The 15,093-nt window shown below is 38.9% G+C and overlaps 1 protein-coding gene across 2 annotated transcripts in view; it reads left to right on the forward strand.

Moving 5' to 3' along the window:
* The window catches only part of nr5a2 (nuclear receptor subfamily 5, group A, member 2), a 67,646-nt gene that overhangs the window by 3,847 nt on the left and 48,706 nt on the right, over nt 1-15,093 (forward strand). Inside the window, exons 2-3 of one of the 2 annotated variants that reach the window (XM_037249628.1) lie at nt 9,969-10,443; nt 12,843-12,961. In XM_037249628.1, the coding sequence (XP_037105523.1) occupies nt 10,362-10,443; nt 12,843-12,961 (201 nt within the window). In that variant the 5' untranslated portion in view covers nt 9,969-10,361. Of the gene's footprint in view, nt 1-9,904; nt 10,444-12,842; nt 12,962-15,093 lie in introns of those variants that run through there. The other variant, XM_037249627.1, reaches the window with a different exon arrangement.

Below are 15,093 nucleotides of genomic sequence, written 5' to 3' on the forward strand. Positions count from 1 at the left end.
CACGCTGTTTTTTTTTCTTTTTCTTAGTTTTGATAGGAACAATGAGTGCCAAGACACATGTTCAGAAATGCAAGAACCTCAGCATGATTCAAGTAAAGTACTTTTGAGTATGTAGGAAATAATCTGCGAGGTGTCTGCGTGTTGAAAGGCAACACTGAGTGACAGCATGGCTTTTGTATTTGCACAAGGTTTGCATTTATGCACATTTGTCTCATTCGCTCTATATTACACCATATGGCATTCCCACAATTTAGCATGTATATGGTCTTTGCCAAACCAAAGCTGGCTCACCCTTTTCTCAGGAGGACAAAGCTGTCAGCCTTCTGGCCGACTTGACCTGACCGCTTTGGAGGTCCTCAATGTGGCACACTTCCTGCCAACTTTTAATAGCCACACACAACCTCAGAACGTGAGGTGCACTGCTCTATAAAAAATAATAATAATAATAAATGTTAATGACAAATGGCCAACAAAATAGCCTACCGGATTTTGAACTAATGGAAGCTTTGTGGGTCATACCTTCAAATATGAGAAAAATACCTCATGTCACCATTATAGTGACCAAGATAATCATGACCATAAGAATTATCCTAGCACTGTCTGTTTGAGCAACAGTTATAGATTTGTCTTCTTCATTTTCTTCTTCTAGGTTTGTCTTCATTTTGCTTTATTTTTGTAGTTATTACAAAAAGTAGAAGTTATCACAAAGACAAAGACAAAGACACCCTCGCGACTTAGGTGTCAGCTTAAAACTTGCTTACAATAGGATGTTTTGGCATATCAGCGGAAATACGTTGAAGGCAACCATTTTGTCATCATGATAAATTGGACCGGCTGACAGATCACTTCTCACCGCTACTCTCTTTTTTTTTCTCTTTTGCTCTATTCCGTTGCTCTCGCTGATCTTTCCTCCACAACAATTAGTTTCCCTATAAGTGGGAATCTTGGAGCCATATTCCAATCGTGAGACAGATGTGACTCCAACACCAACTAAAATGCCTTAAAACGTTCCTACCACCCCAAGTCCCACTGCCACCGAGACGAGATTGAAGAGTCGTTTATACCTGCTTTGAAATCAATAGAAGCCAACTCATATATAAAACCACACATCCTGTTTGTAAGACACTTTAGTAGAATTGTTCCTTTAAAATTAAGCTATGAAAATTCCTGCTAAGTACTTGCAAGCAGGCATTGACAGGAATGTCTGTATAGACGCCAAAGAGAGAATACTCTCAAACATTTATACATATCTGGATTTCGTACTGGATGTTTATTTACTTACTGCATGAACGAACCACACGTGTAAAATTTGGCACTGTGGGCCTGAAGGAGGAACAGCTGGGAGTCATTTTCACCCTGGCCGATTATACCTCCTGCCTCGTGTCAGAGAGCTTGAGGTTTGTCGTGACGAAGTTCACAGGTGTAACAACGTCGCCGCTACTCTGCTCACCCGACATGCCACGAAACCAACTCGCACGTAGACCATCCCGGCCAAAACATTAAGGCATATGGGTGGTCCAAAGACACATTATGTACATATTTGACTTACCTCCATATCATCTCTGTACAGTACGTGTGATGTTCTACACATGATCTGTTTCTTGTCTCTCGAACATACACAGCAGGTGCTCACATCTGCATCTGCTGCTCTGAAAATATACAGAAGGATGTTTGGACTGTTTTGTAATCTGCTGGATAGACTCAGTTTTATGTAGCCTACTAATAATTTGAAAATACAGCAGGTAGACAACTCCATTTATCATTCTATGTATTCATAAAGGATAAAGTATTGGTGGAACTCATCAAAAGATGCAACTAGTATAATGCTAAATAATGAACTTTGTATATCAAAGATATATATTGCTTTTCAAATGCATGTTTTATATGTGAAAAAGAGAAAGCGTGAAGAATTGAAATGAAGGTAAAACCACCCTCTCTAACCATTCCTTGTTGTCCCATTCAATGATTGACTGGTTGGCTGAATTACTGAATTTTTATGGCAGCCCAAAAGCCGCCCCGCCGACTGACTGACTGCCTGGATATCTAAATTATTCAATGCAGGAAGGACTCGTTCCAGATCAAATAAACTCCCATCTCAACTCTTCTTATGTAAAAACTTCTAGTTGTCAACTCATGGGTGAACTTACTTTCTCCATCCCTCATGCCAGATGACTGTAGATTTTTTTTTTCCCAACGTTGGTTCTTCAGAGAAAGAGTGCAATTCATTTCAGGTGGCCTGAATGTACAAAGACAGTTTGTGAAGTCATCAATGTCAAAGTTGTGATACTGCAATAATAAAAAAAGGTATTGAAAGTAACGTTTTACACAGAAAACACAGTTACATCTATTGTGGCAATTTTCTTGCTAGAACTTAAAAAAGAAATATGACTAGAATACTTCAATTGGGTGTTAGTAGTTTGCTTACCTCACTTGAAATCTTTCTGTTGATTGATGAAGGATAAACAGATAACCCTCACTTCTTTACCCTTCTGGTGTTGAAAGTAAAATAAGGAAATACAGTAATTCCTTATTAACTATTCATTTTGGTATCTTCATTGTTTGATGCTTCACATTTCTTTGTAACTTGGGAATTTAATTAATTATGCGGTGACAGTGCTTCTCGACAACCGGAATAATGTACTATTGAATTAGAGGAACCATTTCTCTCAGTGACCAAGCTTTATGGAACAGTAAATGTTTGGGATCTAGTATGTATACCCTCCATTAGTTCTTACTACCACCACCACCCCATGCACTCATGATGAACAAGTGAACGGCACATCATCCACTAAAGCCTCTCACTTTGAGATGTGGGAACATCTCAAACAGCATTTCATCCAAAATGATACCTTTAGGCATTTTGAGAGAGTTCGTTAAACATATACACACAGGGATAGACATTTATCATGGAGGAACAATGAGCACCCCACCACCGTTGTCTTCTAAACCCATAAAGTAGCCCTCTGTGCCTCTTCACCTGCCTGGTTTTATGGATCTCTGTGCAGCAATTAGGCTTTATTAGCCATTCTCTGCATGACACAGCACAACAGTAGATCTAAATGAATGGCAACACATTGATTAGAGGTGTTCACCTCTAGAAATTGGTCAACACCGGGGGAAGACGGGAGGTTAAACCTTTTCTAAAATATGTGACTTAAAGTATCATAAATGTGTAGAATATTTTTGCAAACCGGATTGTCCAGATTAATGTTCTCCAATTTTAATATGCTGTGCTTTAAAAGTCATAACAGCAGGATTTCTTTAAGTACATGTACATTTTAAGGAAAGGGTATGCTCTCATTTGAGTTTTTTTTGTTGTTTTTTTAGAGTTTCTTTCGTGCAAATCAATAGAAAACACTTTTGAGGTTGGGTCATAAATTAATTTGCCTTTGAAATGGTCACATGTTGAGGTATGTGAAATTATATGTTGCCAGTAGCTTAAATATATTGTTTATGAAAAATAATCGCCAGTTACTTATATAGCAGCAATTTTCTGGATTTTCTTTCCTTTCAATGCAGTCAATAAAAATGAGTATAGACTCTGGAAAACACAAATGAATAAAGTTGACATTATTTTGTTAAAACAATGTTTTCTCTATCTCATTAGCATGATAATAAATGATGCAGGCCATGTGTAAAAGAGCTGCTGGATAAAAAGCGGATGGGGCAGTACATTGAGCATATTTCAGTGTGTGGGTGTTAGTCGTGTACTATTTATGTATAGGTGTGTGTTAGTGCGAAGGGTCAGCCAGAGGGGACACAATGTGTCTGTCACGAATGACCGCTCAGCCAACACAGACACTATTGGACCAGTCACCAGTAATTGTGTCACAGGCAGAGAAAGCAAATCAGTCCAATCCTTCTCGGACACTTTTTCACCTACCAGACTGTTACAGCCAACCGCACACTGACCTCAGTTGTTGTTGTGTGTGTGTGTGTCTGGCAGAAGACAAGAGCAGTCGACAACATACATACACAATCACCCAGGATCCACTTAGACAAACAGCAATGTGGATAGAGAAGAGGTTTTATAGTCAGGTGTGTGTGTGTTTGTGTGTGTGTGTTTCTTGTATAAGTGCACCCTTGTCATGAATGACCGCACACTCACCTGGTGTCTGAAACTGATTGTGGCCTTGCTGTATCCAAATCGCCTAGCTTGTATAATGAATGTGAATGATGGGGTTAAAGGATAAATCCATTCAAAGATCATGTCGTATATCATACGACTACAGTGCTTCCTCCATTATCATTCTATTTGAAAATGTGTGACGTAGTGTACACATAGATATCCACTTTACATAATCCTCACTTTAGTATCTCCACCATTCCTTGTGTATTTAATTAAAAATAGAGCATGCAGGCATTCCAGACTGCTGAAAAAAATCCACTTTGTTCTAGTCCAAAATTTACAAAAACATTTAGTGTGAGTTTAGTATACATTGAAGTCGATTAAAGGACGCTGAAAATGTTTAGATAAAGTTTTGTTCACATTTCAGCATTTTGCAAATGTATATAAGGAAAATATGCAGAAGTGATAAAGACTGCTCAAATAATCCATTATTGTCGACTGTTAATTAGTTATCTTCATTTGTGTCACGGGTGAACCGTCAAATAAGCCCTGGACTGGTTTCTGGTCAATCGGAACAAACGTAAAAAAAACCTCACATTCACACCTATAAGTTAAGGAATTAAATTTACATGCAAGTTTAGGGGATGTGGAGAGGACCCCCCGGGTAAACCTACACAAGCAACCATGCAAACCCCACACAGGACTGCCAGTGTTGTGATTCAAACATGGAAACTCTATCGTGAGCCTGTGGTTAGTGCTAACCACAACCCATTCGTGCTTCCTAAGTAAAAACAAAACTTTTTTTTTTTTTAAATGACATCAAATGTCTTTATCTCTAAGAATGACTTCTTACATCAACACCAACTTCCCAGATTTGAGGAATTACTCCAACAGTTTCCCAGAGGTCAGAATGCATATTCTTGAGAGACATCACTTGTTGGCAGGTGTCATAAAAAGGTAAGACAATGTTTCACGTGCTTAAATCTGCCGTGATGTAAGAAAAAAAAAAGGCGGATTAAATAGTATAACTTTAATAGAAAGCGCATTCAGTACCGAGAGAGCTTGGACATGCAAAAGTAACAATTACACCCTCTGGTCTTAAAGTGTCTGGAAAGAAGGAGACACATTAATTATCATTTGTAGCATGCCAGAACGTGTGTGGGTGCATATGTATGTCTGAGAGTGTGGACGGAGAAGTGGTTGGATTGCGTAAATCACAGCCACCGCAGCACATATTCCAGGACATTCTCAGAGAAAAATGTTTACGCTATGGAGAATTATATGTGTGTGACTACTTTCTCATACTGCTGCACTTTCTCATTCTCCATATTTAAACGTCTCCTTGCTGGAGTTCTCTCATGTCTGACGTCTTAAGTTGGACTGTCACTTTTGCGCTTCGTTATAGCAATTTAACTTCAATTGAGTTCATTGGTGATCAAGTAATTCAGTAATGTGGAAATAAAAGCTTGTGAGTTCCCATTGTATTCCTAGTGCTTAACGATTGTATTTGATTGACTATTCAAAGTTTGAGACGAGCGCGGTTTCAGCACAATCAGCGGAAAAAGAAAATATATTTAACTTTGTTTTATTTACTTATTTTTATGGGGTGATTACTGATTCATTTTGAATCTGAAACCTGTAACATGTTTCATCAAAGCTAGAACAGGGTCATGTTTACAGCTGTGTTACATCACCCCTCACACACAGTAAGCACTTAGGAACTACGGACACGAACTGTTGAATTTGCTTCGTGTGTGGAATTTCTTCCCAATCTTGCTTGATGTACAACATCGGTTTTGCGACAGATCTCGGTTGTCATATTTTACGCTTCATAATGTGCCACACATTTAGGATGGGATACAGGTTTGGAGTGCTGTCGTTCCAGTCTGGCACTCACACTCCAAGCCAAGCTAAGCTGTTGTGACAAGTGCAGAATGTGGCTTGGCACTGTCTTGCTGAAATAAGCGGTGGTGTTCCTTACAAAGGCATTGCTTCAACGGGAACTCCAATGCCAGTAGGCACCTTTCGGCATTAATGGTGCCTTCACAGATTTGGAACACACCCCATACCTTCAGAGATCCTGGCTTTTTAACTTTACGCTGATAACAATCATTTTCCTCTGTGGCTCAGAGGACACGACATCCATGACATTCAAAACGATTTGAAATGTGGACTTGTCAGACCACAACACATTTTTCCCCTTTGCGTCAGTCCATCTCAGATGAGCTCGGGAATCCGGGGACTTCTGGGTGTTGTTGATATCTGGCTTAAGGGAGAGTTTAAACCGACTTTTATAGATGTAGCTGCGGACGATGTTAACTGACAGGGTTTTTCTGAAGTCTTACTAAGCACTGACAACAAGAATAGTAGTCTCAAAGATCATAGAGTGCATCTGGTCAGTCACCGGTTCATAGTCACGTGAACGTTCCCTGGTTCCCGTGACCCCCGTCTCCAAACAACCCTATGTCTCCAATGACAAAACATTATTTTTGTCAATTTATGACTATAAAACAAACCCTGAGCATTACCCTCTTCGTGTCACCGGAAAAGTCTGCCAGGCACGGAACCAAACATTGGTTTCATTGATTACAACTATGGTTTTAAAATGATTAATTCCAGATTCAAGGCATAATTTTTTGTGTTGACCAAATTTTGTGGTAACCAACATTTCTCTACAACCCACCTTCTAACTAAACTATTTAGTTTTTTCCTTGTTATTGGATGTTATGAAAGCAACCGTATTATTACTGAAAATGAAGATGGTATTATTTACTGATGAATAAATGTTATATATTCAAATCACACCTTTTTTTTTCTCCGTCCTTGAGTCTTGGCAAAGATCGTTAAACTATGGCACATATGCTTGAAAACAGCGCACAATTATATGCAATAAATCTTAGGTGAACAGAAACTAATACAGCTTGCGATTGAATGGGACATTTCTGATTGCTTAATTTGCCGATTGGCCCTCAAAAACGATCACGTGGATTCTACTTAATGTTTATTCATATATGCCGAGATGCGGTTGGTAAAGAATAAGGGATCAAATGTTGTGGTCATTGTAGTTGTTGTTGCTGTTGTGTTGAATTTGTGATAGTAGTAGATTTGAGTCTCTCGCTCAAATGCAATCGTTTACGCCACCACTTGCTTATCAGACCATAAATTACGATGGTTTAACAACGAAGGAAGTCTTGGCCGAGATACCTACTGAACAAACTAGAGATTGGCCACTTTCCAAGCAAAGCTGCCATGTTCAAAACATAATCCACAGATCTTTATGTCTTGTTACCCAGAAGTTTGCATAACTGTAAATTTTGTAGCATTTGTTTGCTTGAGTATCCTGCATCAATTGCTTCATGTTTAATGCCATTGGAAAATACATTGAGTTGATGTCCAAACCTGCATCATCTGAATGGTGATCTTGGACAAGTCACTGGACTTCTAACCCCATGAAACTTCCTCCCAACTCTGTGTTGTGGTCTTTTCTTCTGTGTTGAGCTTTCATCTATGCGTCATCTTCTGCTCTTCCTTCCTTCTGTGAAAAACATTATCGCCGTAACTCCCCACTGAGGCTTTCCTTCCCAGATTCACACCACTCTTTTATTAAATTTACCATCTGGTTTACTATCCTCCATTCTGATTTGACTGACATTTCATCAGATGTGAGGAAGTGTCAGGCCTTGACCTGCTCTGGGTCACATTGCTCCACCATATTTTTGTCAACTTTTAATCTCCTTGGACCACTAATATTGATACTCTGTGTAGCACTTTACTTACTCATATTTAGGGATTACTAAACCCTTGTAATAAACCTAACTCTGATGCCTTTGTCAAAACAACACAGAAAAACTATACGTACTGTATTCTATGCATTACAATAGTTATTTACTATACGGTACGTCAGACAGAAAAACAGCTATTCATTTTGAAGGATATTTTTGGGGTCACTTCTCTTTGAATCTAATGAAATTGTAATAAGAATTAAAGTTGTTGACTTATGTAGTCCAAGATAGATCAGGTCTAATGTCATATCAGAATGAGTTGCCACTTTTAAATGATTTACTTTAATTCCTATAATTTGGTCGTTTAAAAATGCATAATTTTAACGTTGGGCTTAAATGTAAAACACGTGATAGGGCCTCTTGTTGATTGTCACAGAAATGTTAAAATACGTAATAATGCTCAATTTGTTTTTAAACACTGTCACATTCATAACTTGAATAGTTAATGTGTTACACAGCGATATGTAATTTCATAGTTTAAAAAAATGATCATTTTGATTTTTTATATAAGTGAGCAAATGTTCTGGATAAATATTTATCAGAGTTATAGACTGTTTTTGTTGTTTTGTAAAGCCAGATCTCATTAAAATGTTGGTGCATGTTCTCTGTAACCTTCTGACAAGCCCCACTTTCATGTTTTTTCCAGTCAGTTGGGAAGGAGATAACCAAACCCTCAGACGATAGCAGCGTCCTTCCACTTTAGGTTGTCAGCAGCAAAGTTGCAGCACTGAAACCTTTCTGCACATCGATGCGCACACACATGCACTCCACTCAAAGGGGACAGCCTTTGTTTGATCCAATGCGAGGTTTATCTCCTAAACCCAAATGTCAACACTTACTGTTGACACACTCCGTTTCCTCCAACAATCCAGTGCGGTCCACAGTCAAAGGCCTGCGAAAGGAGCAAGTAAAAGTAGTTGACCTGGGGCAGAATGGAAAGTCAAAAGGAATATGAACAAATAATACTGATCCCACAACACATCACACATCTGCAAATGTAAACCAGCGCACCATTTTGCATTCTAACAGACAGCTAGAATGTCAATGTTTGTGTGTGCTCCTAATTTCAAAACTCGGACGAGTCCAAAGTTTGAGTGCATTTTTTCTTGGCTACTGTCTTTTCTTTTTTGTTGTTACTTTTTTTAAAACCTCAAAATATAATACCATATACATTAAGAAAAAATTGCATTGTATACAACATTCAGTAAACATTCACATAAAGTTGGCCCATAACTTTAAAATATATATTGCAACACATGTGTCCACCCCAATGTCTTTCACCTCAGCACCTGGAGAGGAGCTCCCTCACTCCTGCAGGTTAATCATTCCAGCAGTGCTATCATGTCAGAAAAGGTCTTATCTAATTGCCTGACATGAAACCCCACCCCCTACTTTTAACCCTGTTTTCGACTTGTAAACTTGTATAAATTAGGTGAATAGGGTGGAGGGAAATTCTACAATATTTTATATATATATATATATATATATATATATATATATATATATATATATATATATATATATATATATATATATATGTATATATGTATGTATGTATGTATATATATATATATATATATATATATATATATATGGCGTTATACATAAAAATAAATAAATAATAATAAATAATAAAATAATAACAGATGGATATTTCTCCTATCAAAATAGAATAACATAATAACAATAACAGCACAACATGCTCAGAAAGAAAGAAAGAAAGAAAGAAAGAAAGAAAGTTAATATCATTATCATTTGCCGGTAACCATAATATAAACGTGCACCCATAAAAAATCGAGCGTGTGGGAGTTATCCAGGTCCGTCTGCGCGTGCATGTGCTCGTGCACTTTCAAGTCATGATACTAAGGCCGAGCTTTAAGGTACACCATTAACGGGTTCTAACAGCTGAGATTTTGGAGAGACGAACCCGAGGCGATGGGTCCCGGTCCATTGGTCTGATTGGACCGGGGATCAATGACGTCAGACGGCCGCATGAGTCGAGGATTGGAGGGAGGGGAGTAAACAGCGGGACGAGGAGGAGGAAGAGGAGGAAAAGAGGTTCCACATCTCAGGCAGTCCGGCTTGACGCGCCGAGTCTGGTTTTACGCACAGGGGAGCGCGCAGATTTTAGTTATTTACTTTAACTTTATTAGTTTATCGCGCCAACAACACGTTTGGAGACGACTCTAGAAAACTTATTTCGTGTTTTAATCCACGTTTTGCGCGTTTGGGTGACCCAATTCCTTGCTCAGTGCGCAACTGCGACTCGGTATCGTTTTTGTTTGTTGTTTTTGGGTTGGGGTGGCAAAATGATATTCTGACATGTAGAATTGCGTTCCTTTTGTCAAGGACAATATTCAACATTATTTCCCGTTTGGTCCGAGACATTCAGAAGAACGTCAGATATAGCTCGAGAAAGACGCAGGCCACTTTGACAAAAAGTGCGCCCATTCCATCAGAGTGTCACTCGCTTACGAGTCTCCCGCTGAGCTGAGGCCGGCGGCGCTGACATGCTGCCCAAAGTCGAGACTGACTCGCTGGGACTCTCTCGATCGTATGGGGAACAGGGACATATGCCAAGAAACGTGCAAGGTAAGAGCTGACACACCTCTCACTTTAGACAACAAACGTGCCAATCATGTTTTATTAGGTAGGACTAAACGACGGACGTGATACTATCAATTCATAGTTTCCATGGCTGTCAGACTAATTAAAGATGTTTCGGTTTGCAGAGCATTCTGTAGCATATTGCGGTCTATGTCTGTGAGTCGGAATAAAAGTAAAAGTGTATTTTTTGACTTGAGCATTTTGTGGCTTGCGATCCCGCCACTGATCACTTACAGTCACGCTTATATTTGGACGTGTCCTGACGCAGGGCGCGTAAAAACTGTCCAAACTGCCGAAATAGAGTGTATAAATGTATGCACCCAGTGACCCGTTTGACTTAATTCTGATCGGTAATTTAATGTGTATGAGTGCGCGTGTGAGGGGTGGGGAGAGGGGCAAGAGTGTTTTCCTCCTCCGCTATTTATCAATCTCGAGTTTAAAGTGTTTAAATTTGTAATATTATTCGCATCAACTCTTTGCATGGATTACACTAATTCATTTCTATCTTCATTTTATATCGGGAAAATTATCCTTAAAAAGTGGTATTTAAATATTTTAAGAGACATTCTGAAACATTACCAAAGTTTCAGATATATTTGAAAAATGAACAATATTGCAGTGAGTCATTTTGTGGTTTTAAATTTCTTCGCATGTTTGGCCGTGTTATATATATATATATATATATATATATATATATATATATATATATTTTAATCCCTGCAATGTGACCTTGTATTCATTTAATATTTTGGGATTTAAGATACTCGATCATTTTACAAATGATTACAGTGCGGATTGGATTGTGGCGTGTATAGTAAAATAAAAAGAAACCGAGGTTGCAACATTTTGGTCACTGCGTCACCTGTCAAAATAAAATTCAAACAGCACCTCGAAATACTTTTGTCAATCCGCGGCGGTCTAAGCGGGCAATCAATTAGCTGCGCGTGTTTATGAGATGCTGATAACAGAGCCAAGACTCCCTCACAAGTCAACTAAAAGAGTGGCTTGTTAGGGGAACACTTATCTGCTTTTACACACGCAATAAAACAAGGTAGCTCAGGACACGTTTTTTTTTTTCTTTTTCTTGGAAGTGTTTAGAGATTGCAAATGCCAGATATGTTGTAGTGAGTATATTGCCTCAGTAAAAAGCCAACGATTGGAAAAGAAAATATTTACAAATTAAAGGTAACTTTGTGTTTATTTTCGCGATTTAGAAATGCGCATTTTCATTGTCCTTGTCATGTGTGAAAATTGGTGCAAAACAGCGCAACTCGCTCTACGTTTTTCTGTATTTTTCATTAATTCAACGTCGTGCAGGTCTCTCTAAACTCTACAATATGAAGGTCTTTCCAAAAGTGCTTTTAATGTGACAATAATGTGTGAATATATTGCACATACGAGAAGAGGCCCCGCGGTGTATTTATTTTTGTTTTTACTTTATTTTAAAACCCATACAGTTTTTTTATTATTCCATTTTACTCTTTCTGAATGTAAAATAACCGAGCGAAACAGTGCAACTTGTTGCTCTGATCCGCATATAGGAATGCAACTGCCTTGGAAATTATTATAATTCCAATTGCAAAAAATCATATAAGACTGGCAAAACTGTTCGCACGAAGGCCTCAAAGAAGACAAAACTGAGCAAATAGAGAATAATAAGTTTTCCCCCCCGTTTTTACCGGCTGTAATATTTGCAAATCTACCTCTTTTTCATCTGATTAAGGCAACTCTTTGTAATTAGTGAAATGAATAATTAACCAGGTAAAAAATAAAATAAACGGCACGTTTTAATGGTAGTAATTTATAAATATACTATAATGTCCAATGATACACAACTTCAAATTAACATTGGGATTGCGGTTGTCGTTGCGATTATGCGGAACGCATACAAGAAAACAAAAATGTGAAATACAAAAAATAAAAAAAATACATAAATAAAGAGGCCTTCAGCTTTGTATTCGTTAGAGAGGGAATAATCGTGGTTGTTTCTGTGCTGGCCTGCAGTGACGAGCACTTGTGCGTGTCCGTATGTGCGTGCGCGCGCACTTGTGTCTTCATTTGTCTGTGGGCGGCAACATGTTCTCTTTCACTCCTTAACGCTAATATCTGTCCCCCAGCGAGCTCGACGTGGATGTATTGCATATTTATGAGACTCACTTTCATCGTCTTCTTTTTGGGGGGGCGTCAGATTTGCAATCCAATGTGCAGGAATTAAGCGAGATCATTTACAGCGTCTGTGCCTCGTTTTTCCGTTTACCCTTGAAAATAAACGTCCTCAAGGCAAAACTTTACGGAGCGTCACCTATTTGGGCCGTGTTGCGCTCCAAATTGAATACGGTCAGCATTGTGACAGTCTATTTTGTGTACGCATGTGTCTCTTGCAGTTCCACAATTAAAAATGATGGACTACTCATATGACGAAGACTTGGACGAGATGTGTCCCGTGTGTGGAGACAAGGTTTCAGGCTACCACTACGGACTCCTCACCTGTGAAAGCTGCAAGGTTGGACAAATTTTGCCTCTTAGTGTGTGTGCGTGTGTGTGTGTGTGTGGTGTGGGGGGGGGGGGGGGGGGGGGGGGTTGGGAGTATTAACATCCGTGACGCGGCTTCATAACCTAGACTTTGGACCTTTGAACCTTTTCCAGGGTGTTAAACGCACTTTGCTCACGTTTGGGGATTTTTTTGCTAACAAAAGCAAGTGAAATTCTACAAGAGGGAAATATTTTTCTTATTGTGGTATGCTCACATAATTTTGCAAAACACCAAGCTACACAAAGTAAAACTCAAGGCCGCAACATTAGGTACACCTGCACAATAATGAGATGCAATATAAAGGCTGTATCACAAATTCTGCTTTTACAAAAATAATGCTTTGATTGGCACTATAGGAGCGGTATTAATTGCTAAAAGTGTGCTTATTATTATGAGTAATTATCTGTGGAGTAGAACTGCATTGCATTAATCCAAGAGCCGCTTGTAATATTTTGAGACCCGTGTTTTGCTAAACGGGGCCACTACACATAAAAAGGGATGAGAACAGTTTTACAACACTGCAAAGACAATGCAATACTGTGAAGTTAATACCTCTGTCAAACAAACGAGAGTATTATTAGACTCATAACGGTGAGGTATGTTGTGGTTATTACAACTCCCTATGTATACTTATGCACGTGTGAAACTCTCATCGCAAGTTCATTAAGAGCCGAACGACAGTGTCTGAATGGAAAAAGGCTTCATCATACAAACACGGCAGCAAAGTAAACTGTTTTGACGTTGAGCTCCATCAGCAGGTTTTTGTCCTATTTCCTGTTCTCTCTTCATGTAGGCATTAGCAAGGCGAATGTCTCTGCGTTAATACAACTTGAAGTACATAGAGTATGTACTGTATTTAAATACAGTATTGATGCAGTGATATTGCATTTTTTGCCTATGTGGTCACTATTTAAAGCAGATGTTATAGATTGAATTCCGTATTGTAACCTTGAGATGCTATAGGCACTTGCTCGCAGAGACGTCAGTGGCATCTGTGCAGCTTCTCAGCCTCAAACACACCCTCGCGCCTTTTACTCCAAATTGTGTGTGTGCGTGCGTGTGTGCGTGCGTGTGTGTGTGTGTGTGTGTGTGTACGTGTACTTGTGTGTGCCTCCAGGCTGCATATGAAGAGGTGTTTTAATGATGCATTGTCTATCCTTGTTGAAACATTAATAATATTGATATTTACCGCTAACCAATCATTGATTCATTCAATAAAGAGGCCACCTTGATTGTCAATGGCAGCCTCGTAATTGTCAAGCTGATGTATTAGTTTGCTGTCAGCCCCCCCCCCCCCTTAAAAAAACATGCATACATGCATTGAGGGCTTTTCCTTTGCCATTCAAGTAGAGAGAGTAAAGAGAAAACAGATTCAGGGTGAGGTATTGGTGAGAGGTGCCTGAAACTTCGATCCCTGCAAGGAGTCGGTAAAAAGGTCAGGGTCAAGGTGTAGAATATTCACAATTTAAGTTCAAGTATAGATGTGTCATGGCACAATTCCAAAGTGAGCATTTTGAAAGTAAATTCAAATGGATTAAAAACTGTTTCGACTTGAATGATTGGATATACGAAGGCTACTTACAAATGGAGTTTCAATATAGTTATATTTGATATAATTTAATCACTTTTAATGGGAATAGGAAAAGAGCTCCGTTGTTTTCTAACTCCTTGGTTGGCTGCTGTATACTGGAATTTCCAGGTGTGTGACTAATAAAGGAGTGTCAAATACTTGCTGCATGCGAGTAGACGACAATAATGCTGTGTGCAGTAAACCCTATGGATGGCTGGATGGATGGATGGATGGATGGATGGATGGATGGATGGATGGATGGATGGATGGATGGATGGATGGATGGATGGATGGATGGATGGGTGGATGATGAGGGAGAGAGGGAGGGGGGTGGGAGGGATGGATAGCATAGATTCATTTTGTACTTTTTATATCCACACCGCTATTAAACTAAAAGAAACTAAAACTTATTCATCATGCAGTTACTGTTAAACTGAGTGACTTTCCAAATGTTTTGTTTCATGTATAAAAACGTTTGGTAGATCTTTTTTGCACTCACCAAACTTTATGTTTTATTTAACGATACAGATTG

This window comes from Syngnathus acus, chromosome 4, assembly GCF_901709675.1.
Source record: "Syngnathus acus chromosome 4, fSynAcu1.2, whole genome shotgun sequence".
Lineage (NCBI taxonomy): Eukaryota > Metazoa > Chordata > Actinopteri > Syngnathiformes > Syngnathidae > Syngnathus > Syngnathus acus.